At 36.4% G+C, this 27,556-nt stretch overlaps 1 protein-coding gene across 2 annotated transcripts in view; it reads right to left on the bottom strand.

The window, feature by feature from the left end:
- Nucleotides 1–4,048: 4,048 nt before the first annotated feature.
- ATP9B (ATPase phospholipid transporting 9B (putative)) overlaps nt 4,049–27,556 on the bottom strand; it is a 169,915-nt gene continuing 146,407 nt past the window's right edge. The window contains exons 16-30 of one of the 2 annotated variants that reach the window (XM_064443729.1): nt 26,217–26,378; nt 24,734–24,826; nt 23,477–23,560; nt 22,771–22,941; nt 19,824–19,922; nt 17,154–17,243; nt 16,541–16,685; nt 16,141–16,205; nt 15,526–15,681; nt 15,308–15,372; nt 13,995–14,103; nt 11,105–11,162; nt 10,211–10,414; nt 7,713–7,745; nt 4,049–6,904 (exon numbers count right to left, since the gene is read on the bottom strand). In XM_064443729.1, coding sequence (XP_064299799.1) covers nt 6,768–6,904; nt 7,713–7,745; nt 10,211–10,414; nt 11,105–11,162; nt 13,995–14,103; nt 15,308–15,372; nt 15,526–15,681; nt 16,141–16,205; nt 16,541–16,685; nt 17,154–17,243; nt 19,824–19,922; nt 22,771–22,941; nt 23,477–23,560; nt 24,734–24,826; nt 26,217–26,378 — 1,671 coding nt within the window. In that variant the 3' untranslated portion in view covers nt 4,049–6,767. The remainder of the gene's footprint in view (nt 6,905–7,712; nt 7,746–10,210; nt 10,415–11,104; nt 11,163–13,994; nt 14,104–15,307; nt 15,373–15,525; nt 15,682–16,140; nt 16,206–16,540; nt 16,686–17,153; nt 17,244–19,823; nt 19,923–22,770; nt 22,942–23,476; nt 23,561–24,733; nt 24,827–26,216; nt 26,379–27,556) is intronic. The other variant, XM_064443730.1, reaches the window with a different exon arrangement.

The raw sequence follows: 27,556 nt of genomic DNA, 5'->3' as shown, positions 1-27,556 counted from the left end.
TGGCATTGTCAGCGCCTGAAGTTGTTTCTTTTAGGCTTGTGTTCCTGAGATGGGTTGTTAAAAATGTGATTTCCCTCAATAGGTCCAGGCCTTCAGGTGTGGGTCATCTTAAAAGGCTTATAAAAATGTTACTGATTTTTTTTTTAAATAAGATTTCCATGTGGGTTTTTTTTCTCTGAAGTCTGCACACCTAAGTTACTTTGAGCAGCAGATTTCCTCCCCCCCTCCTTTATTTCTAAGCTCATACAATATACCTAAGTTTAAAACACTTCAGAATATACTTCTTAAATTTTGGCATCCTTCACTGTAACATCCGATTCCTAACAAATGCATAAGATATCCTCATACATCACTTTCAACTCTCAACCCTCCATCTAATACCAAAAATAATGTAAAAAGACCTAGCAGAATTATAACTAGCCACACAGGTAGGAGGGTAATGTGAAGGCCTCCAGCTAGGATATTTTTTAAAATTAGATTTTTTTTTTAATAACTTGAAATATTTTACTGTTTTCTCACAGCAAAGAAGTTCATGCCAAAAATTGAAAGGCACCTATCAGCAAGGCAAAACCACTACAGCCACAGGGTAGAAGTCTCAAAGCCAATAAATCTTGTTTTCCTTCATCTCTTTCCTAGAATTTGATAGAATTATACGATTTTCTGTTTGTTTGTTTTTTAAATTGCAGATTGCCTACAATTGCTTTAGTTGCATTTGGATAGGGATAAATATGTACTAGACCACGTCTGTGTCATCTATCTTACTCATAGCACTCAGATGGAAAAATTACCTCCTACAGCTACAATAAACTCCGTTCAGCTGGGACCAAGATAAGCAACAGACTTAAATTCAAAGGACTGTCGTGGAAGAGTCAGTATCCCAATAAAGGGAGAAGGTACTCTGGGAACCAGAGGCTGTGTGAGGATCTGCATACGTAGCTGTGTTCCTGCAGATGAGTTTGGAATTCAATGGCAAGAGAAGGCAGTGACCAGCGATTACAACGCAGGGGAGACAGCAGCTCATCTTCCTCTGCTGAGCACATGTGGCATAGAAGTTTTCCCCAAGGGAGCATCTTGACTGAGAATTCCCAGATCTGTCCCTTCAAATAGGCAATAGATGATTGTAATAAATACAAAACATATGTACACGCACTTATCCCTTACAGGTCTGCTCATCCATTAACATCCCCCAGCCTCCCAGCCCAAATGGCCAGGAATTCATTTTCAACAGACTTTTGAAGTAGTTATCTATAATTTGCTTCCACACAACATGTGTTTACTCTGCAAAAATCAAATTCATGCTTAGAACCCGGAGCAAACCGCAGAGGGCCCATGGGAAAAAACTAGTTGTGTACATTATAGAGAAACAATGGAAAGTAGTTCTACAAGTAGAAGTTAAAATAGTCTATTTTGTGTACTGCTTGCTTAAAGCTACATGAACATTATAACCAAAGTCCTTTTTATTCTTACTCCTTCTGTCAAGAGAAGAGGAAATAAACCTCATTTACTGCTAGAGGAATAAAGGCAGGGCCATAAATACTTACCATGCATCATAGTTATAGAAAAGAATATCTCCTCCTCCTAGAGCAGATGATGATCTTATAGCTCAGTCATGCAAAAAGGCTAAGTATTCCTCAAACCTAAATTGCTCAGAAAAAAAGCAGAGGTTTACCATTGCTGATTATGATCTTAAGTTGAAAGTATGCTGGAGGACAGGAGGACACTACAATAAGGAGAAATCTTGGCTACAGTCTTGTTAAAACCTAGTCAGGAATGGGAGAATAAGGCAGAATTTGTCAACTCAACTGCAGAGTGCTCTCATTATTCTGTTCAAGGCATCCGGTTTTCACCACCTCTGCTGTAAAACATTTTGATCAAAACTATGTTTTTGGTCGATGAAGTAGCAAATAGGTCTTTCAGTGCAATTCCCTATTTGAGAGGATTTTGTTAGCAATTGGCTGAGCAAATTCCCACTTACAATAACAGCTGTGAACCCTGCTGAGGGCATCTGTTGGGTAGTTAATACTTGTTGGAAAGTATCTCGCTTTAAGTGTGTTTTGTTTACAAAAGGAATTCCTACGCTTTTTAACACAGTGTTAAAGATATTGCACCTCCTGTTTGTTTACATATAATGTTTGATCCATGTTGCCTTTGTTCACTCGTACTGATTTTCCTCCCTACAGGGGGCTAACATATCGAAGGGTTTTTTTAATTGCCTTCAAGTTTCAATTGAGTTATAATAACAACAACCCAGATACAGAAAGGTTATTAAATGAAGTGTTATAAGAGACTGCTGGCCAAATTCTTTCCTTTTTAACCAGCAAAAATAAGGAGGAACTCCATGGAAGCTAAAATTCAAATGGATGTCAGAGTAAGCAGGACCTACAAGAATAGCTTCTACACCGTGAGAGCAGAACAGCCACCTCTCCTCCTGTGGCTATCACTTTTTAAGGGGCACTGTCCGCCCAGACTCTACTGGCCCTTTGCACATACTCTGCACTAAATTCCTTTGCCCTGCAGGGGCTGTTGGAACCACATTAATACTTCAGGACACATGAAGTGATGCAAGTGTGAAATGGATACAAGCCTCTTTCAGGTTCTCTTGCCAATATAAAACTCAGGGATACAAAGCTCTGCAAAAGTGGGAAAAGAGGTCATGTCAAAGTACCTTTGTTAACAGTGCACCTCCAAAGCCTCTAAGGAAGCCTATACTGTCATTTAAAGAGTAAGCCCTTCCCCAGGCCTGACTCACCATCATGCGTGAGGTAAATATGCAAACAAAGGTGGTTCAGGCATGAACAGTCCCAACTTCTTGTGATGAAGGAGCCCTCCAGTGTACCCTATACAAGCAAGGCAGAGGTGCAATCAGTGTACGGATGGAGCATGATCCCATGAACACACTGCCTAGCTCACTTGCAGAAGATCTGAGGCTAGTTCTTCCTCAGAGTCATCTGAATGCTTGAGACTGCGGTAAGGTTGCAGAGGAGTATGGGGTCTATACTGCTTAGGCCTACCCTCTAACATGCACAAATGGGCATAAATAAGAGCAGTATGTACGGAAATCCTCCTTTTTGTCTACAGAAGCCGACCCGCATGACTAACATCTGTTTAACTACCCAAGTGCGTATTAAAATTCTTGCTTAAATACCTACAGAACTGGTGTCCAGTCTGAAAAGGTTTCCAACTGCAGAGTTCCCTCTTGGAGGCATGTTTTAAAAGGAGACTGAAAAATGTTTAGGCTCACACTCTCTTGTGGACACAGGGTAGGAAGACATTAATAATACAGGTCGGCTCAAGTGGATGCTGCTCATCAAGATAATACACACTTCCTATGTACGTACAAAAGCAATGGCATGTTTTTGGACAACCACTCACATTTTAGGAAGAAAACAGGAGATAGCACACAGCTGAATTCTGATGGTATGTGTCAGCAAGCTCAGTCTGAACATAAAAATCCTGTTGTAAATACTCGCATTCATGGAAGAGTGCTACAGATTTAATGTTAAGTATGCAAGGATTTAATTTTGGCTTCCATTTGCAAACTAATACCTTGTGTAGTAAAATGTCTTCCCAGCAGTTACATGAACAATAAGTTTAGAATAGCAGCAGAAGAAACTAGTGTAATAATTACCAGTCCTCATTTTTTTGCAGGATGTCTCGTTTTCCCTGTGTTCTTCCATCAAACTGCATAGGAAATCTAGCAGATGTTTAGCTCACATGCTTATTAAACATGGTTCAAACAGGTCAGTATTGTTACATATGTTACCTTGGTGAAGACATATCTCCCTGTTCACATCTTGCTCCTCCATTCTATCCCAATTCTGAAATTGTTTTCCAAATATGTTTTCAAAGTGACATGATTACCATTTCAGAAATACATATCTGACATAGCAGCTCACAAAAGTAAACATTTATTTAATACCAAATAAAACTAAGCTCCCTCTGGGTGTAACTTGCAGATCCAAGGCCTAAATCTGTGTTTATGTAAGTTGATCTGGTGATCTAGGCTTGTTCCTGACATACACTGACGTGAAATGACAACAGAATGAGATTCTTACAAAATAATTTATTCACCTGCACACCAGACATGTTACCATTCTAGTCTGTTTTAAGAGCCAGGGTTTGTGATGGTACTTAGCCTACTTTGTACTAAAATACACAACACGTTGAAGCTTTCTACTGAAAGATGACATATTACAATACGTAAATTCTTACTGATACTGTTACCTGTAAACCACTGTGATTTGGTAGCGCTACCCCTTTACAGGGCTGTGGCTGAGTGACATGAATGAACAGAAAGCAGACTTACCTGGTACACATAGTTTTGGGGTGTCTGAACCTCAAAAGCAAGGTAAGTCACCTGAATTGGACTTCCGCGGTCTTCAAAATAAAGTGCTAGCTGAAACTAGACCTTTGATATATATTAATAACACTCTAAGAAAGCAGGCACTCTAGAGAATTGACTCCACTTTTGAAAGGCTTACTATCTGTGTGCAGGATCACATTTGCTATCACACTAACCTCACAGTCTTAACGCTGAGGATTAATATATGTACGCAATAAATTCTCTACACAGAGATACGACTGTATCGCATACAGCTGTATGACGGTAACGCTCCCACTTTCATACTGCTAGTTTAATTTCTGATGTTTTCTCGTTTTCTGCCTAATGTCACGGATGTGATGTGCAGGTGAAGGATGACCAACTCTAAGCTTTTGCTGATCTACTGAATTGTATGCATCTGGTTGTGAGCTCACCATGTGTAAGAAAAACGTCTCAAGAAAACATCACCAACATTTCAGAACGAGTGCACGCTGGTGACTTCTCTTAATTGATTCAAAGTAATTACCACTTATTGGGGAAAAATAGAAAATTAAAGCAAATCAGCAACAAAAATATCAGAGGACTAAACTAAAAATAGAAACCCAGAATAGCTTGCCAAAACCGTATGAAATGAAGAAAGGCTTCTGCTACTATGCAAGAACAGTGACATCTTGTGGGGGCTTTACAGAAGTGAGTTTACAGAGGGGGAGAGCAAACCAGTCTGCAGTGTTGTGTAATTAAAAGAAACACTACTTCAGTATTTCGTTTCATACATATACCATTAATAATATTTGGTAGAAATTAGGCTTTATTGCTTTTATAATGAGGAATGAAAATGAAAAATAAAAAAAGCACATAAATAGCTAGTAAGAAAAACTCTCAAAACAAAAATTAATGGAGTGGAGTCCAAATAGCTCTGCAGCAGTTTCCTCTGCTCTCCCAGGAAGTAGTTATATTTATCACTTAAGTATTACTCACCCAATATAATAATGGCGTAAGGACAAAGTTATAAGACACTAAACAAGGAATTATGTTATAAAGGCCTACAGTCAAACATAAAAATGACATCTGTATTAAGTGTTTTTTAAAAACACACACATAAATATTTGATAAATAAAGCATGGACAATTATGCTATTCATTTCCACCGCTTAATAGACTATGCCAAATTCGTTATACTTACTTCTTGAGAAAGCAAAGTTGTAACACAATGGAAAACTAAAATAATATATCCTGCTTTCCAGTACAGTATGCAAGATTTGGGCCCTTCAGATTGTATCAGAGTGTACGAGCTCATACTGACACTCTTCAACTGCTGTGAAGTGTTATAACTCAGCCAAGATACTCAACTGACAGTTTACAACAAGCAAAAATGTTTTGATTTTTTTTTAAACAAGTTTGCACCCAAACTAAATTATAAAAACATAACATTTACAACTCAGAAGATGATAGATTTTTCTACCATAATGCTCATGTGTTCATCTTACTTTCTTTTACCTGAGTAACCTAAGTAAACAGATTACAAGGCAATTTAAACATATTAGCTAATACAAGGTTTACTGGACTTCTCATATATAGAAATGTACTTTGACACTATTTGCAGTTTTACAAATACAAAATGAATAAGAATTTTAAAACATATTTACTGAGCAGCCATGTCTTTGATATCTGTACAGACCAATAGGTGCAGTGGAATTATGTACAGAATTTATAACTTAATTTTTAAACAGCTTTTGTGCAACCTGGCTGTAATGTGCATTTAAAGAACTGTTGTCAACACCACAGATCTGTAATATTTACTGGTGCCAGAAATGGAGAGTACAGAATAGGACAACAGCTCCTAAAATAATACTGTGCTATGCAGACATCTGTACATAATTCAAATAGTGCATATTACTCAATGTCTGATGAGGAATAATAGCTGCTAATACAGACACAGGCATTTACAGGTATTAGATTTGTTATAGTAAGTATGGACAAATGAACTTTTCCATTTATAATCATTAAAGGAAAGGACTTGAATTAGGAAGTTATGTAATAATTAAGGAAGGGAAGTTATAAATAACAAAACTTTCAATTCAACTTGCAGAAGATTACGGTAGGAAAAAATCTTTTACAGTAGCCAAAAATCCTTTACGGTAGCAATGACACCATTCAGAAGCATTGTCAAATCAAAGGTAATTCAGTTTTATTTTATAATCATAGCAACTGAAAGTAAAAAAAAAAATTAACATGAAGAAAATCTAGAGTATCTGTGATAGTCTTGTTAGAGTACTTCCATGTTAGTGTACCTGTCAGATGTTTCCTCCTCTTTTTGTGCTCTATTCACTCTACCACTTTTTTTTTTCCATTTCTTTAGTCCAACATAAATCCATAGACACTAAAGCACAGTGCATGTGCAATTTGAAGACTGGTGTAAGTGAAAAACCATAGGAATATAATTACTTTTACGAGGTAAGCTTGGAGTAACTTGGAGGAGAAAATTTGCGCTTCAAGTACTTGAGAATGTAAAGTGGAAGACAGCTTACAACAGTGATTGCTGACACTTTCCACAGGAAGGTCACAGTTGTGATAAAGGCAACATCTGCAGAAACAAAAAGGGAAAATAATTAATGGGAGCCGATAACATGGCAACTGGAACTTCCATAGTGCAAACTCAATAAAACTCTCTTAATTGTTTGCTCATGCTATTGTTCAAGACCATGCAAAATTAAGAAAAAAAAAAAAAAGAGGCAACAAAACAACAGAAAAAGAAAGTTAGCCTCAACATTTTGATTTTGCCAACTATTTTCTTTATACAGGAACTTCAGAGTTCCTTTATGGTCCTTACGCTGTTTTGCAGCACAAAATAACTTTAGGGGAAACAGAATCTCCAGTTTAAAAGCAAGACTTTCTCAGAATAAAATATTAAGCCAGCTTATTCTTCTACTAGTAAGAACGATTTTTACCCGCTATAATACAAGTTCCCAACTAGAATTTCTGCTACCATTTTGGATCCTTTATTCCATATTCAGATCATTTTTCCCTGAAACAGTCACAACAACTAGACTGAACGATTCTTAAAACCTTAGAGATTAAATCAGAGCCCAAAAATTTAAGGGAAAACCAATGTAGTGATCCTGCCACAAGCCACAGTGAAAAGCTATTTTTTACGACAAACAGTAACAAGAAAGGTTGACACCTTACACTTGCTACTGAAACTTTTTGGCCATATTTGCAAGGGTCACGTTATACTTAATTATCATTGGAAAGATCCCAGAACCCAGGTAACCTGAAGAATTGGGTTTTTCTGCTTTTTTCCATTATTTACAAATGTGATTATTAAATAAGTTACTATTCTTTAATGAATTCTTAAAGACTTAAAACTTCAAGAAAAGTTAAACTTCACCTACCTAAGAAAGCTCCAAAAGACACTCTGCCTATACCTGTTTCACAAAGAGGAAGAATGAAAATGAAAGGATAGATTTAAAGAAAAATATTAAAATTATGTGGGGAAAAAAAATCCACACAGGTTAGCTACACAAAAAGGAAACGAAAAAGATGTTAGTAGCATTAACTGGAGTATTATTGCCTTTCACATGACAATAGAATATTTTAAACAGAAATTAAACCAAAACATTTTAAAAATATAGAGATTTTTATATTTGGTCATGTTTTAAGGTTGTAAGGAGGTAGGCAGTTTTCTTACATTTGACGTCAAGGTATAATTTCCCATATGAAAACCAGGGTTAGAACTGTTTTAATATGAATGAAAAAGCACTTCAGAAAATCCAGTAAAGAAATGCTTTGCTGCTCCAACTTTACTCATTAAAAATACTTTGTTTGTTAGATTTCAATGTATAAACTTGTCATAGAGTTTTAGCCTAAGCCTGCTTAGGTATACTAAAAGCCTATGTAACTTATCCTAGAGGCACGCCTAATAAGGCCATTATGTGCAATTCATTCAGAAACCTAAAAACTGATTTACTTTCCATGAGTCAGTGCTGTAGAGCAGTATCAAATACTTGTGTCTTTCAAACTTGAGTGCCCTGTCATACTTACGATATCATTTCTTTGGGAGGAGATGATGCTTATAAGTAACGTTACTGAAAGAAACAGTTTATTCGCCGATGAAGTCAAGCACTGTTAGACTGGATTGCTTTCCCTGATACATGGAAGTTGTCCTGTCCCTTGAATTGTAAACCATAACTTAGGTTTATACTACATTACATGTACAAAAATATGTCCCCAGTTATAATGTGACAGATTCAATAAGAGTAAAGCACTAAGTAGAAGTAAGACTAACTGAAATGCATTTTCTCAGAATAACTGGTTAATAACACACAGTAAAACACATCTTTACAAAAGCCCCTGAAACTGCAGCCTTTTCAGTACCTTTCATGACGTAAAATACAGAAGTTAAATCCCCAAGAAGCCATGCAACCATTTACTTAGTTGCTTGGACTTGTCCAGCAAACACATGAGGATAGTAAAGTGCTCCCTTTCACAGAAAGGTTTGCAAGAAACAAAGTCCCTGCAGTTTTTAAACATCTGTGAACTCCCCTTAAAGGTGTTTCTCACTGAACACCACCTACAGAGGATGGGAGACTGGCTGTCACCAATACTTACAAAGGTGAAGCAGCAAGTTCTGCTTTACGAAGTTCCTGGAAGTTTGGACTAAAGCACCTGTATTTGCTCTTACTTGTTCCTTTCATTTGTAATCTGGCTGTGAAGATTCAGGAATCAACCCAATAATCTCTATTAAAGAGTCTGTACATCAGTATCAGAGAAAAGAAAAAGGTACTCTGGCAAACCTGAAATAATGTACAACACAAGTACTAAGCCCAGCAGGGTTGTCTCGTCATTAAAATTTTGACTCCTGAGAAATCTAGGAAGTAACAGAACACCTGGGACAGGTAGTGAAGCATTCATTGATGAAAAAAATAATTATATTATGTACATATACTACGCTAGTGTTGAATGCCTGGGACCTGAGAGGGTGAAAGCAGAGCTATGAGACTCCTAGAAACTACCGTATAACATTTAATTCTGCTATGAGAAGTGACAACTGAAGAAGGGCAACTCCTTACTCAGCTCCTGGAAAACAGAAGAGAAGGAGCTGGATTCTACTCCTTGTGGGATATAACCAAAATTGTTATATATATTTCTGTAAAAGTTACATTTGTAAAATCACACTAAGATTAAGATAGTTCTTTTTCCTGAAGGATAATTTGATATAAAAAGAAATATGTATTATTTTGATGCTTAGATCCTTGACTGCTAAGATTTGCAGTTAAAATGTGTTCTTCCATCCTGTGAACTATGAACAATCAGAACCTTACGACACAGTATGGCATAGAGCAATTAAAGCAAAGTAAACTTAATATAAGCTTAACATAATTATGAAACAATTATTCTTATATAAAGTACCTATCCTAATAGCTTTCTGCCTCGCTCTCTAGCAATACTTTGCTCTTTTAAGGTTGTGCATTAGATCTAAGGAGGTCCACTTGGTCTGGCATACAAAATCATTCACTAACTCAGTGAAAGATCTGATTTTTAAAAATCATATCCACTTTAATAGTGCAAATCTCAAAGGCAATTTAAGGTATGCAATTTGGACTGTCAAGATCAGATCAAGGATGGGAAAATGATGTGTGGTTTGAGTAAAGTTTGTCATCTAGAGAAATCATACTAATGGAAATAAAGATTGTCAAACTAAGAGAAAAGGGTAAGAGAATATTTTAACTCAACATTAATGAAGCCTAGCTTCAGCTCAGTCATACTTCTTACGGAGAAAGCTGTATTGGACAAAGCATAATATTAGCTATTCTTAATAATAAAAAAAAGACAAAAAATATCAAAAATATAAAGCGCAGTTCTTTGCTAAAATACTTTTGCTATTACTCACCAAAGTATTCATTTAGAAATGCAAGAGAGGCCACATAGCAGCCAAGACTGAGGAATTCAGCCACCACCATTAACCAGTGCCACGTTCGTATGGTCAGTGCAACCATCAAGAGCTCAGTCAAGATTAGGGCAGTGAAGGAAATGGCAACGACGTGTACAAATTCAGATTCAAAAAGCAGCAGGGCTCCGTACATCAGAATACCACCTAGAAAAGGCACACGAAGTTAACAATATACTGAGCAATGATATTTCAGTGTACCAGTTTTTACAAATGCACACTGAACATTTGATTGCTTATTATGAAAACTTGCCCAGTAATTTTTTTTGATGTAACAACATTGATCTTTCTGAAAGAACACAAGTGATATTTGCTGTGCTTTGTGTATGTGAAATAAAGCAACTAAAGTAATGCTGTAAAGAAATAAAACTATTAGAAAATTAAACACCTTTTAGTGCAATATATCTGATGAACTGTTAATTAACCTCATTATGTCAAGTGCTACAAATAAATGAGATATTGTTGAAAGTGTAATTACTTTTAACTGACTACATAATTCAGATTTCTTCAACGGTCCTTCTGTCATTCCATGAAAGAAAACTACTGTGTAAATACACACAATACGATAAGCACTCATTAAAATTTTTCTGGATTAGCATTTAATTAAAAACGTGTCCTTTTTTAGGCGACATGCATCAATAAAAATACCAGTCCACACTGTGTTTTGAATAGGCCTGGCACACTACAGGAATATCGATTTACGAGATAAACAGAAAGCAATATATATAACTGCTGATGAAATGTTAAGCTTTGGGAATTCAACCTGCAGCTGAAAAACAATATTGCTAATAGCAGACAAAAAATTCTCAGTTCAGTAAAATTAGGACTCTTTCCTACCTTGGTAAATACTGATTAAAACCCAGATGAGGAAGGTCTTAAATGACAAAGATCTTCCCTAAGGGAAAAAGTGAGAGGACAGGTAAACACAACTTTAAAAAAAAAAAAAAAAAAAAGAAGAAAATCTACTCAGTTCATAGATTTTCAATAGTTAATCACTAGAGAGACATTTTACAAGTAAAATAAGCAGTCTTTGAAGTGACATAGGCTAAAAAGCTTCTACTTGTTTTTATGATTCTTCATTGCAAACTTGTATAGAAATTGCACAAAGTCTAAATTTGGGGGTAGGACAGTTAAGGCCTTAAGCAGCAAAGATACTTTACCTCGCAATGCTCTGGCTGGTTTTCAGAGGGATAATTACAGTAAAATTAGTTTCATTTTTATTTAAAATGTTTTTATGTTTGCTTTGTAAAATGCAGGCTTCAAGTAAAATAGCATTGTGTACCTACTGACCTAAACCTCAAGCAAAACTGTAGTTACTAGTCACTTCTAAATGTTGGATAAACTGCCTATTTGCATTCGTAGAAAAAACATACGACTACCATAAATTTTTAGCAAGTAACTACTACCAAATACATTTTAAATCTTGTGATTATGAATATGACTGCATGAAACATGCATAAATCGAAGAATAAAAGCTGTACAAGTACTCTTGCATTCTTGAGGGTACTGGTACGTTAGAATCGCAGAGTTGAAAGGATATGCATTTATTAGGATAAAACGGCAAACAAAGCAGCCACTTTGGCACAAAAGAAGCGATCACTCTGGAAGAGGGAAGAATCAGTACTTCACAAATAAATGCATGCTTCACTGCTGTAGGAAGTGATGAATTAATTCTTTCTATTACTTCAGTAGAGGCTAAAACATTTTCTTGGATAGACAGAGTTCATGGCAAGGTGCTAAAGGCAGTTTCGTGGTTCTGTATATAGTCTAGAATGTTGGTGACAGATTGAACATACGTGAAAAAATTCACATACAAGCACAAAGAAACAGTAGATTTTTTTTTCCTTCTATGAGTACCTACTCGTTTTCCTTTGAATGCTGGACGCTGCTTCTGCCTCCAAATTAGTGAGATTTGTGAAATAAGAATGAGCTTGTGTTTTGGTTCGCCTTTATGGAACTAGAAGGGGTAAGTCACTCCTGAGCCTCCAGGGAATGCTGCACAACAGGCTGTGAATAGTTTTCAGATGGAAGCAGGGAGCCCTCTTACTTGTACTTCCTTTTAAATTTTCATCAACATTTCTAGCTATAGCTCCATAGGAGCCACAGTAATACTGCATCAGTGTGTCCTCCAGGGCATGTGGCCACACCTGTCTCTCCGAACCTTGCTGATTTTCTCTTCTTGCACTGGAGCAAGAGTCTGTCTATGACCTGTGCCAATATATTTTATTCTTTTAAAAATCTAAAAAGCATTTTCATCACTAGCATATCCCAGAAAAGAAACCAATTCCTAGGAATACAATTATAGTCCACGTCAACACATTTGAATAACACTAGCTGAACAGCATTGGTAGAGATCTGCATTTAGAGTCCATAATTTGAAAAATGATGTGCAGAAATATGTAGGCTTCACAGTGTCATGACTAAGGCAGCGTGATCATAAACTGTAATGAACACTCACAGTAAGATTACCTTGTAATAGTGAAGTCAAATGTAGCACATAAATAACTTTTTGTACTACTCATCCATAATCATTCACTGACCATCACCTGCCCCACATGATGGACCTGACTGTACTCTCCAGTTTCTCCACATTCTCTTTTTCTTCTTCTGAAGAGAATTATTTGGGTTCTACTTATTTGCTATTCATAGGTGTGCAACATAAGCTGGGAAAGCCAGTGATTCAGTGTCTCCAAGAACTGTCATTTAAGCCTAAACAATGAACTTGGCCTGTATTCATCTACCCATCCTAGGCAGGTTCTGAGTACAGGTTAACTTCGATCTTTGGAAATAAGATGCTTCCAAGTTCCATCAGCAGGTTTCCACAGGCAAGCCTACAACTGCTTTTAGCAGGTGTAAGGCCATGCTTTTTTGAGATTAATCATAGGCTGAAATTTCACAAAGAAATTTTAATGATTCTGAAGAGGGTAAAGGGAGAATTAAGATCCCCAAGACATGAGAAAAAATTCTACCAGACTAACACAGCTAACAGCTAATTTAGTACAATTAAAAAGGCAAAGGCTCTGAAAAGTTTGGACCCTCTTCGACTACAGTCTGCTTTTAAACTTTTAGACACATCTTCAAAGAATCTACCATGCTTAAAAAGGCTATTTGTTTCTGCCTTGGATCATAACTTTTCTAGCTAAGAGTTTAAGATGGAGCAAAAGTAATTTTCAAAAAACTTACGGAAACCGAAGCTTGAGATTTGTTTCACTTTTAGAGGTAAAGAAATTACACACTTTCATTGTTTGCAGGTATGTGCAAACACAGAAATCAGTATCTACTCATGATACAGTTAACATATCGCAGTTATAAATACCTGTTATTTAAAGAAAGCTTTCAGAGAGGTCAGTAGTAATTTCTGGAGTTTTGGGGGGGAATTCTATAAATTAATCTACCAGTTAAAAAGGAAAAAGGAGCAGTGAAAAAGCAAGCATAAATAACCCCAGATCAGAGATCCTGGGACCAGACTGAAAGCAACTTTTACATCAACATACCTTCATGTTTGAATTATTTCAGTCCAACCATTGGTGACTTAACGAATATATTAATAAAACTGAGTGGAACATTTGGTACCACGGATTATTTTCATAGTACAAAGGTCTGCGTTACATTAGTCGTGCATCTGTCTTGCACGGAATACCTTAAGAAAATTACTGTAAGAATTCTCAGTTTTGCATGGTGGAGATTTCAGCATTTGTTCATATCTGAGCACTGAGGACATTCATACCTTTGTAAGATCCTTATAAAGCTCTGGATATAGCAATGCCATTTCTGGCTTCACATCCTGATCCAATACGAGAGAGAAGACTGGAAACATAGTATATATGGTTGCATACCTAAGTGAAAGGAAAGCACATAAATTGACACTTTTGTATGACAGGATTTTAAACCTATCTACTGTCTTCAATTATTCTTTTTATGTAAGTGGAATTAAACTGGTTCTTCTACCCAGTACTGAGGCAGCTTACCAATACAGCTTTACACGTGCACCCTGCTCTTGTGCTTCTGAGAGCTGCCGGTTGTGAAAAGTTACAGACCTTTTCTATATTAAAAAATCAGTAAATACATTTCTTTCTTCTATATATATATCTCACCCAAGCCTATCGCCTGTTATTGTAGCCCCTGTGTACCTGCACTTTGGACAACTACTTCAAAGACCTGACATTTAAATTCAGCCACAGACAACGGCATGAAAACTGAAAAAAATAACAAGTACTATATTCCAGACATCATGGTATAGGTAGGTGAATGAACAAAAGTCTTAACAGCTCTGTAAGTGACACTAGATTTTTGTGTGCACATGCCAGATGTATATTTTAGTATGTATGTACTTCCCTGGAACTTAGCACAACTATTTACAAACATTTGAGAGGTCTACTCCTTGCCTCTGCAGACTGATGTAATCAGACCTTGACTGGACTATGATTTAAGTTACTACTGATTTAAATTGTTATTGTTTCCAAGGAGTATAAAAAGAAGCTCTTAGGACAGAAGGGGCAGAGAGCAAGGACGAACGTGAATATATGCATATCTCTCAGCTGTATGACTTGGAGAACCGTATTACTAAAGCAGCTTTTGCAACAAGACCAGGGTGCTCCTTATCCTGCATACATTCACCGGAACAGAAATCTATGTGGCAGACTTGGGTAGTGCATTCTCAGAGAAAATTTCATGATCAGTAGCTTCAGCTCCACTTTTAATAGTAAAATCTGTGATTCTCACTGAGGCTTGTATGGCAATCTGTGTAACGGCTGAAACTGGTCTGGAAGATTTCCTCTATTATTTTCACCCCATATGTGAAAAAGGTTATATGGTATCTTCTTCTAAGGCTATGTAGATCCCTCTCTTCTGAGCCCTGATAACAAGGCTTCCCTTCTATATTCAACCTAGTTTGACTTTTCTTTGCAGACTCACTCCAGGTTTTTGGTAGTGTACCAATGATAACTGTATGAAAAACGTGGCAGACACCAACTACCTGATGTTATTTAACAAGTTAATTTGCTATATTACCAGATACCATAACTGTTGGTTTTGACTTACCCTACCATTAGGAAACCTTGGTACAAGGGAACAGATGCAAAATAGAAGACTGATGAAAATACAGCCTACAAAAAGCAGAAAATTGTATCTATTTAATATAGTTCTAGATATAAAACATTACAATAAAAAAAAATAACAATACTGCTTAATTAAGATTTTTGACACTTCAAAGACAGACACAGTGTTTTTAATTATTCAGAAAACAAAGTTTTAAATACCTGCATAGTTGAAATAATAAGGCCTCGGTGCATGACAAATTGACCAAGTGCTGCTGATCTTTTGTAACTGTTTCGACCATGTACCATCAGCAGCCTACCTATGTGTTTAAACTGTGTGATAGAGAAGTCAGCTGCCAGGGAAGCTTGTTTTCCCTCCTAGAACAAAATAAAAATATTCCAAATATGAAACCCAGTATAAAAGATGTGTTTCAAATTTCAAAATTCTAAGTGATAATTAATTTTAAAAGTCAAGTTTGCGCCTGCTTCAGAAATCAACCCTGCAATGGGACACAAAGGACAATTTTTTGTGTATATTCTAAGATGCAGTGGCTGTAACAAATAAGTTTAATGGCTTATACTGCTTCTTTCAGCTAAATACTACACAGAAATAACTATAGTGTTTTCTGCTTTCCTTCCTTCTTATATCTAAAAAGATAAAGCAGAGGACATAAAAGCAAAGAAAATACTAGTTCAAAGACTAAGCTTTTTTTACCATCTTACAGCATACTTCAATTAGAAATTATCAATTCACTACTGTTTAATAACAAAGCTTCTAATTTCATGTTACTATACTGCTATGAGGCACATATTTGACAATGAAACTGTTAACATTACCTTGCCTTCAATTCCGATTCCACAGTCTGCTGCTTGGATCATGCTGACATCATTTCCTCCATCACCTGGAAAAATGTCACTGCAATATTCAGCTCTTTCAAGGTTTTACTCTCATGGTCTTACAGTATTTTAGAAACCTCTTATATACCTTTAAATTCTTACAATTAATCTACAGATTATGATTAATTACTTCAGCAATCAAGACTTTTTCCTGTGGAGTAAAGAAGACAACCACACCTTTCTCATGGAATGGCATTTTCTGGTACAGCTACATAATACCTGGTTGTCAGTAAAGTCGTCTCTCTGGTTTTTGTTTCAGCTACTTCTCAATGGTGCCATCTACTGCTTAAGTTTATTACAGATTTTAACTACTGCAAATGAAGATCGTGCCAACAGTTACCTATTGCACATGTGCGTTTTCCAGTGTGGTGCTGTAACAGTTTCACAATATGAGCTTTTTGGGTGGGAGAACATCGGCAGCACACTACAGCAGGACACTGACAAGCCAACTCTACAAATTCGTGCTCATAATACTTCAGACAAACCTAAGGAAAAAAATACACTCACATTTACTTATGATTAAATACTACTACAGGTAGTCTAACAGAAAAACACAGTATAAAAAATTCTTTTATGAAGTTTTGCTTGCACAACATCCATCTGGGAGTAAAAAACCACATTCTCCTAACCATGGCTTTATTATTTTAAACTGACATTCTCTTTCATTTAGAGAGCCAAGTCACTTTGGCGTTAAGAGAAGATACAATACTGAAGCACGTTGCATACAAATTCCATTCTCTTACCATACAGGAGACCAGAGAACTAGTAACATTTGCCCATTTAGAACATATATCCTCCAATAGTATTCAGTGAAAAACAGAAGTATCTCTAAGGACTACTTAAAGCATGGGCATATATTGGAAAAAAATTTAAGAGCATGAAGATACGGATACTCTACCTTTTTGAACATAAGCATATAGATAAATGTAATTTGATAGAAACCAAGTTCTTACTTCAAGTGAGTCCCCAGATATCACCAAGGCACAGTCATGCTTCCTCCTAAAGGCATTTAGTTCTAAGTGAGCCTCTCCTCGAGTGGTAACCTTCAATAGAAAACACTCACTTAAAAGATTTTGTTATTTTCTTAAAAAAACCCTGCCTAAATAAATCAGGTTTTGAGAGCTCATACCCAGAAAGCCTTGCTTCTTCAACAAGTGTTTTATCCCAGTGCAAGCCCAATACCCATGGGATGTGACTACAAGCCTCAAATCTTATAAAGTGAAAAAGTAATCCTCAAACAAGGAAAATCTGTGTAGTCAGCTTAACAGGTTCCTCACCAAAGTAGACCAGGACTAAAAAAAAAATTAATGAATTAATAACATTAAAATATCTTAAGTTCAAGCTGACCTGAGTCTTTCCGTCTTGGCAGGACTAGAGAAAAAATAGACAAAAACACCAAGCAAATGGCAACACTTTTATTGGTTACCAGTAAAATATTCTTAGAATAATACAAATGTTCATAGTAGTAGTTCCTTCAGTTTGGGTAAGTAGACACAGATTTCAAAAGGCACATCAAAAGGCTCACCAGTGCTAATGCTTTGGGATCTTGCATGAGTACATAAGCAGGATCAAGTGGCATAATACAAAAGAACTACATCACAGGTTTTTTTTATTTATTTACATAAATATTGTTTTAGAAAGGCCCAGCCGTGAATTGCAAAAAATGGTCAAAGGTTACCAAATAGATTTTGGAAGGTTTTGAGCTAGAACACAGAACATGAAAAAATTAATTATAACCAGATTTTGAGGAGACTGGCAGTTTTGGGGCCTTTTTTTGTTGTCATTTTTATTTGGTTTTGGTTTTGTTCCCCTCCCCCCCAAATAAAAGATCAATGTATTTTAGAGCTATCATGCAAGACAAAGTTCCAAGCACAGAATAAAACACAAACTCTGATTACACTTCTAATTTTGACTCTGTCAGCACTTTGATTAAATAACTTTTAAAATATGTGAGTCTTCATTACACTGAACATGAAGTTTTGTTTTTGGCCCACTACTACCAAGAATCAGATGCAGTCCAAAGACCCTTCTCCCTCCAGGTGGGCTATACTACACATAAAATTTGAGTTATATTAAAAAGCACCTGCAAACAGAGAAACCCATACACATCCCAAAATTCAGAATTTTCTTCTTCCTTTCCCACAATTAAACATGTAAAGAGCAAGCTCCTCATCTGCCAACTATTAGGAACCCAGATTGCATTGGTCCATTATAATCTTTCCGCATTACAAAGATTAAGAGATGTCAGCGCTTGGTGCACACTGATGAGCAGAAATTGCCCTCTCTGTTCTACCTTTCACCTAACAGAGGTATTTTTTTAAAATTTGTAAATACCTCTAGAACAATGTATCAGTTACTTTCATGACAAAATGGAGAAGCTGAGACTTCTAAGAATAAAAAGGAAGAGCGTTAGAAACCAATTGCATCATTTTGGGAAGCCAAAGTAGTATATAATTTTTTATTTACTAATTTATAACTAAAACAGAAGTGTTAGAGGGATTGGTATTTTCTTACATCAATCCAGTGGTTGTCTTTGCAACAAATGCAGCCACAGAAATAATTCTGTATAAATCCATTTTCTAACTAATTTAAAACTTTGCGTCCTCTAAGTTAACGCAGTTTTATGCTGATCTCTTATTACCAGTCGAGGTAATGAAAATAAAAATCTGACTCAACTAAATAGATTTTGTTCAGGAAGACTTAATTTGTGGTGTTACAACATGGAAAGGTCAACAAAAATTGATCTGAAGTTTTATCAGAAGCATTAATAATTTAATTGCAAATACTAGTCTGCAGGGCCTAATTTGCCATTTGGATGCTTCAGAAGAAACTACATTTACATGTAAATTATATTCATATAATTATTTCTGTAGGTGCAAGTGGTTCATTTAGAACAAACACAGACATATGTCTGATCACACAGCATCAATCAACATCTGGAAAATCTATTTTTGTTTGGCTTCAGCAGAGTTGATGCTATGCAAATGTAACCAAAACCGTACAGAATAAGATATTCAGTTTACCTTTCTAACAATTATCTTAAACAGTCTGTTAATAAAATGCAAATATATATCATGATACACCAAAAATTTCAGATTTTCTCATACTGATTTGAACTACATCTATACAGAGGACATCGGCATCACAGTTTAATTCATGATTAATTCTGCTTGAGTCTAAAGAGTTCTACTAATGAAAACACTAGAATAACCAAGAACCACACTCAAATAGCCTAAATTCCTGGATGCTCTTTCCTACTGGCTCCGCACATCACATGGGCCCCTCTCCATCATAATTCAGAGTACCTTACTATGTCCATTGAGTAAGTGAAGGGTGTAAAATGCATGTTGAACCTGGGTCACCCAAACATGGCTACAAACAGTTCCGTAGCATATCAACAAATCCAGAAACAAGCACCCTTAAACAGAAGCAATGCTTTGTAATTCTACATCCTTGAATAACAACTTAAGTACTACTCTCTTGACCATTATTATGACACTCAGTACAATAAGCCATCAATTTTCAACAAACAGCCAACTACCAATCAAATAAAGCCACATTTTGACAACCTTTGTCAAACCAACAAAAAAGCAAACCAACAAAAAAGTTGGAACTATACTTACAGGTCTGAAAATGTGAATATCTTGAGTCCTAGACACTAAGTGAGAACTTTTCGCGATGCAAGTTGCTGTCTCCAGTTTATCTCCTGTTAACATCCATATCTGCAAAGTAATGTAAAAGTTCACTCCATTGTACAGTAATGTGTCTGTTCTCCAAATCTAAATGACATCTCTCTCCAGCCTTTTTCTGGTACCTTTTGGGATTGGATTACCAGAGAAAAATATACTTACAGGTCCATTTTTAACTAAAATTAATGAGCAGTTTTTACTGCAGAAACACACAAAGCAGAAAATAAATGTCTTTACTTCAGGCAGCTCCATTCCCCTTCCCTTCTCACAAGGGCCAACGTCTCAATTTACATGAAGACAAGGTGAAACTCTAGGGAAACCCACTGGCATAGCTGAACAGCAGGGAAAGGATAAATGCCTTTCCCTATGACCCTGATACTACCTTGATCAAAAGAGTGAGGATGCATACAACTACAAGAAAGAGAATATTTGTCAGCAAAATGATGCAACACAACAGTCTGTGACCGTAGAGAGAATCTATCAGAAAACAGCAGCCAAGCAATAAGTCAGCATATCCTGGAGGAAGAGCTACAGTCCCAAGGCTCCAAAGAGATCCTGCCAACTGACCATGCAGAACTGGGATGAAGGCATTAAAGTTTAAGGAATAAGGTTGAGGATACATCTGTTCTTAAAGTAAGCTCTCTCTCCCTCAGCCCCGTAACACCAAGAAAGTTGAAAGACATCTGGATGAAATACCATTAGCCCTAGACCAAACAGAACAGACCACAGAGGAAGAATGACTTAACCTGCAGGAGTTATTACAGGATAGTTACTAAGTTAACAGTTGCAATTTGATTCAACTGTAAGCCCCTGTCTCCCTCTTTTCCTTTACACCTCAGGTAAGATCCTTTTCATTAGTGTCCATGTGAGTTAATGAATGGACAAAAGACTCGTGTTTTCTCATCACTGATCACATACTCTATAACTTTATGACCTGTCTACAGCTACTATTGTGTTTCCAGCCTATTATTATATTGGTTGTAACTAAAGCCAGAACAGTTTTAATTCTCTGAAATCCAAGAAATAACCATTAAAAAACAAAACAACCAACCTAAAAATTGTCACACTGTTCTATTCCTATTTGTAGCTAACAGTTAGCTAACAGTTAGAAGTGACCATATATAGAGGAAATATCAAGAGCAAACAAGAAAACGCTATACATGAAGTACTTTTATATAAATACTTTGCATTAGTCACACTGTACTATAAAGAAATTTGATGTAATCATAAGGCTTTAATCCATACATATATTGTTCTGATTGTGCACACCATTGCATTACCAATTTATTCACCTGAAAGCCTTTGGGGGACAGGGATTAATTAAAAACAGAGTAACAAAATAGCTGACATGGGAAGGGGCCTCTGGAGATTATCTAGTCCACCTCCCCTGCTCAAAGCAGGGTCAACTACAGCAGGCTGCTCAGGATCACGTCGAGACAGTTTCAAACATCTTCAGGGATGGAGACTCCACAAACGCTCTGGGAGACCTGCTCTGGTGTTTGAACACACGCACAGTAAAAAGTTTTCTTCTTATATTCAAGTGAATCTTTCTTTAATTCAGTTTGCATCCATTGCCTCTTATGCTTTCACTGTGCACCACTGAAAAGAGCCTGGCTCCATCCTCTCTGCACCCTCTGTTCAGGTATTTACAGACATTAATAAGATCCTCCTGAGCCTGCTGAACTTCACCCTCTCATAAATACTCTGGGTGGCCAAGGCTATCCTCTCAACCAGCTCTCACACCCCGACCCATTCCACCTTGTTCTTCAGTATGAGGACAAGTAGAGCATCTCTCCTTGTTGACACCTCAATAACCTGTGTCAAGAAATTATTGTCATTGCACTCCAAAATTCTCCTGGTTTGCTTGTGACCTCCTGTGTTGCCCTTTCAGCAGATATTGGGGTGGTTAAAGACCAGCACAAGGACAAGCATGTGCACATGTGAGGCTTCTTCCAGTTTTCTGAAGAAGGCCTCTTCTACTATTTCTTGATCAGGCAGTCAGTAGCAGGGACTCACCATAATGCTGTCCACATTGGCCTGCCCACTAATTTTAACCCATAAATTCTCAACCGGCTCACCATGTGCCCCAAGCCAGAGCTCCATGCATTCCCGCTCTTCCCTCATGTAAAGGGAGATTTCCTGTGCTTGCTACAAAGCAAAATAACTTACCCTCCCCTTCTCAGGCTAAAAAAACTGTATCTGGTTCAGTTTAACCAATGCAAAGTCAACACACCTTTTCCGTGCAGAGTTTGACACGGCTTCAAGCAAAATGTGTATATGTAGTCTTGCCCACTCACCTCAGATATTGCTCATACCTTTACTTCAAACCCTCTTTCAAATACATGTATTACTTCTAAATGTGCAACTGATAGGCGTCTAGCATAGCCTGCCTATGAACAAAACACAGCACAAACTCTTGTGCAAAGCTTTTGACACTGTCCCTTTAACATGGCTTGAACAAGCTCCAAGGGTGGTTCTGAATTCTAGTTCAAACAATTCACCTTTTGCTCTTTGCTGAGACTTCTCCTGAGTGCCACACCTGAAAACACTGTTATCATACAAAACTTGTGCCAAACTCATTTAGTGTCGGCTAGGCCAGCTTACTATAGACAGTCAGGGGATAAATGACTGGGAGTCGCAAACATTTATCCATTGGTAGTTTTCCTACAGAAGTAAGCTTAAGATCAATGAAACCTGTGGTGGACAAGGGAATTTTGCACAGAATGTCTTGTTTGTTCCTGCTAGCTCATGCCCAGAATGTGCTTAGGACTTGGCGTATTTCTTTCTTTGAATAAAACTGAATATAGACAAATATAATTCATGTCTTGTTAAAAAAGTTAATAAGTTATAACCTGTTATGTCAACAGTACACGTTTAGTACCTTTATTCCAGCGTTTCTTAGCATCTCTAGAGTTGGTCTAACATCTGCTTGCAGCTGATCTTCTACTCCAGTGAGACACAGCAATTCCATTTCTCGCTCCAAACTTTCTACCACAGCAGCAACCTTCAGGTTTCTATCATGTATGCTTAACTTTGCTTGGTTATATCGACTCTGCACAAACACAAAACCACTTAGACTGATAAATTATACATTCAATCTACCAATCAGTTATAATATGGATTCATTAGACTAAATGTTTGTCTTTAAATATCTTTAATGAAGAACAAGAGCAAATTTTACTTTACACCCACTGTTATACAGGTTTTTTCTGACAAATCACCTCAAGAGAATGCCTTCTGAAGAACTATTAAGAATTAGGCATCACAGCATCTAAGCAGGAACTGCCTGTATCTTTGAGAACAAGCAGATTTTTTAGGCCATGCTGAAGCTACAGAATTAACATTATGCCAGCTTCTGGGAAAACACTGTCTAGTCACATAATAAGGCAAAACAGTATCCTACGACAGACTGCAGAACAATCACTAACGAATGACAAAATCTCTAACAGATTGTGTGTTGCACCTCAGCTATTGATATTTTAAATATGTATCATCTTTTTTGCTACCTTAATAGAATAAAAAAGAGGAATGTTCTCCTTGAAGTAACTAAATATGGTGAAGCACAAGATCACTCTGTCCCTTCATACCTCAAAATCTTGATACTGCTCTTCAGTCAGTGATTTTTTGGCAACGACCAGCGTACGCAGTCCTTCTCGTGCCATATTACCACACTAAATGGACCAAACCACAGAATAGTTATGCAAATGTTCAACCGTATGTACATGTTTTACACTATATGCTAACAGAGGATACCTGTACCATAACTTCTGGTGTCTCTTTAGACTCAGATTATTTTAGAGAAGCCACAAACAGAATAAAAAGCAATTATACTTCAGGTCCCCCAAATGATGTGGCCTGCTATTGGTAAGCCAATTAGATCTCCTCTCCTAGCTTAAAGAAAATCTCTTTTAGATTTAAGCTTTAAAATAAATTAAAACTATTTTTGAGGCACGTTACAGAGCTAAATTTTCTTTTTCCACTGAACATACCTCTTACTAGAAACATATCTACACATTAAAAATAGCCATGGAATAGCATGTCTTAATGAAAAACAAGGCTGCCCAGTGCAAAACACTTATTGATTTGACCTCATAAAGCTAAATAAATTAAATAAGTATTTTACAATTAATTGTGCATCATTATCGCCAAAAGTAATTTTTATGACATTTTGCTAGGTCTTGAGGGAGTTTAATTTATTCATGTCCCTGAATAAATCAAACTGCCCTGCAGCAGATATTGATTCATATTGCCAATACCATTATGAACATACATGGTGTAATCATTGTATTAACATATTGTCTGTACGTAGGGTCAAAATAAGATGAGCACTGGTACCTACTAGAGCCACACAGTGAAAAACATTATCAGTTTTGAAATTCATTCACTAGTTATTTTATACTAAATTTAATAAATGTGGCAAAAACCCCTATTTCAATTTGGCTGCAACCCTTATTAAATGTTGTAATTCATAATCATACCTCACTGTAGAATTTGATAAAACAAGGGCATTTCAGGATAAAGAGGTTTATAGCAGAATACTTCTCAGAAGTAATTAGGTCTTATATGAAAGGTCAGTCAATGAAAAATAAATTTCCTTTTTTTAAGTAGGAATATGTTCTGCTACAACTACCAGCTTTGCTTTACCTGTGGGTTATTCAAGAATTGGAAAGAATTCTAATCCCTTAAAACCCATTCAGGATATATGTAATTGAACATCAAAACCCATTACTGCATTGGCTCAGGTTCTCTGTTAAACCTGTTCCAATAATACCTGATATTTTGATTTTAAATTTTTAATTTTTAAGAGAATTTTAATTTTTAAAAAAATTTATTTTGTTTCTTACCTCTTCTTCTAACCAATCATTGTACTGTACAATAGTGGACATTGCAACATCTGCACCTTTCATGTAAAATGTAATTTCTCCTGAAGATTCATCCTAAAATGTTACAAAAGAAAGGGGGGGGCGAAATATGTTTATACAGTCAAAACAATTACCTACCAATAACATAACTAACATAACTATCTTTTGAAGTTGTCAATGGATTATAATTTATAAGAGATAAAGTGCCTTGCCAAGAGGTGGGTAATTTTTATTACTTGATGTTAGTACTTCTGATGACATCTCTGATTCAGTTGAGATGCATATTCCCTACTTTCTCATATAAGAGGATCAGTTATAACCTAAGTCAATGCGAGTAACAGATTCTCAACAAACCAAAACTGCCCATCTAAATTTTAAAATATCACTGTTACACCCCCTCTAACTACTGTTTTGTTTCTTTGGTGGCGTATACTATCTAACCCACAACAGAAAGTATCTTTGAAATACCTAAGTAATTAAAAATTTACAAATAACTTGGTGTAAATGCTTGCTACAGATGTTTTAATGATGAAACAGTCATTGCATGTATTTAAAGAATTCACATGCAGGAAAATACAAATCTCTGTACAGGTCACTGTTAAACAGGCTCTTGGTGCCAACCTCACCTAATGAAACACAGATTTGCCAAGGTCTCTCCAGACCTGAGCATGCACATATTCTGCCTGAAATATCCTTGCCTAAGGCTGATGGTACACCTGGCTTGTCATCACTGGCAAATAAAAAATGGGATGATCTGACACCTATTTAACTGGGACTTGGCCCTGATCTAACCATCTAACAATGTTGTCTGGTGCCGTTCTGCTACAGTGTCTGATTTTAGGTAGATGGCTGAAGTATGTAGCAGGGATGACTTAACATTTGCATAGGTTTAAACCTTCCTTTCAGCACGGTGTGGCTTACTTTCACCTGAGGTTTTAATGATCGTTATTATGCTCCCAACTGGGCATCTAGACAACAACTTAGACCCTGTGGGCTGTGCTGTGTATGCACATCAGCTCAGGTACCAATATGCATCTGGAAAAGCAGCAGCACTAGTAGTACAGAAAGATACTAACTACTATTGTAAGAAATTTCAGCCATTAATTTATCCCTTGAAGAAACAACATATTTTGTATGAAAGAAACAAACGGAAAATGAAAAACAAAGGCTTAAAAGGCAACTTGCAGCATCAGAGGCCAAGCGTGAAGTAGTGAAATGAATGTGTTCCCATGTAAGAGTCTGTCCTTTACAAAGCTCTCGGCAACATCAGGTTAACTATATTTTTCTACAGTTGCTTGCCTAGCATTTCATATGCCCCTGTGTCAACAGTATACTTTCCACTTGAAAATCTTGTGAAATGCATTCCCTGAAGGACAAGTTTCTATTACATTTTATAAAAATAAACATTGAGTAAAAACATTTTTTGAGAAATAAAAACCAACACCCAGAACACCCTCAAAATTACCCTAACTATGATCCCCATGCGCTTGCTCTCAGAAGTGAAGGGAAAGATCTGCAGAATATAGTACGTCAGAATGTGTCCACCAGGGGTCTTCAGCTGCATTGAGGTCAGATCCCTGTTAACCAGAGTGAGACCGACACTCTCTGTCCACTGCACCAGAGCTACCTAAAAGAAAGAAAAAAAAAGGAAAAAAAGAGACATGTTTAAGTGTGAAAGGTCTATTATACTGTTATATAAACTAGGCTAAAGCCAAACAACTGTTGCTAGGGTAAAAGCCTAAACTCTTCCAAGAATCTAGGAAAAAAAAACCCTGAATAGCAGTAGACCGAGTACAAAATCTTAATACATCAAACAAGTATTTTCCTTCAGAAAGCTTACAAAAATTCTTATGAAGACTATAAAAACTTATTTGAACTTATTCCTGCAAAGGAGTTATTTAGAATATATTGTTCAGAAGTAACAGTTCTAATAAAACCCCCAGATATATATTCAACAATACTTAAAGGACAGCCAATAGAAATTATGCAAAACCAGGATACAATTTCTGTACCAACACCACCTATGTACGTAGATGATTTTGGGAGTATTTCCCTACAAAACATTTTATTAGATCCACAGTTACATGCAAGTTGAGACACTGTAATATATAGTAAATAGATAAGCAAAAGATCTTATTTCTAGCTTACTTTGTTCACTTGCATCATTTTACTACTTTGTTTCAACAATAATATAATTGTGTTCTTACCATTCCAAATGAGATGGAAACCAAGCTTACAATACTGCATCCCACAACACACTCATGAAAGTCCCTTTTACAAATCCAGAAATGCTGCCTTATACAATAATCACTATTAGCTACACCACTAAATGGCATCTTAAATGCATGCATTAGAGATTTTTATTTTATTTTGCTGCTTCAAAGTGCATGACATCTAGCTTTTACTTTCTTCTTTGTTATGCTTTAAATAATGCACTAGATGTTTTTCTATCACCACCACCGTGTGCTTTATTCCTCAAAAAAATTAATGCTTTAGGAAAACTGCTTTACTGTTAGTTTATATACAAGCCATATCTGAATGGGAAATTTCCGATACAAAAATTCTCCTCCTCAATTATATTTTTGTTTTTCCAAATGCTAATCATTATTGGAAACCACACGTTTAAATTAATAGAAAAGTAATTATAATGAAGTTCACTTGATTTTTATGGATCCTGCCTCTGCTACTCATTTCAGGTAAGACAAAAAAAAAATCAAGTAGTCTTATAAATGACATGCAAGTAGTAAAATCTCCAGATAAGTTCAACAGACATGACTAATGCTTATTAAGAATTTCACCCTAAGC

This window comes from Phalacrocorax carbo, chromosome 2, assembly GCF_963921805.1.
Source record: "Phalacrocorax carbo chromosome 2, bPhaCar2.1, whole genome shotgun sequence".
Lineage (NCBI taxonomy): Eukaryota > Metazoa > Chordata > Aves > Suliformes > Phalacrocoracidae > Phalacrocorax > Phalacrocorax carbo.
This window is presented reverse-complemented; position numbering and strand designations above follow the sequence as displayed.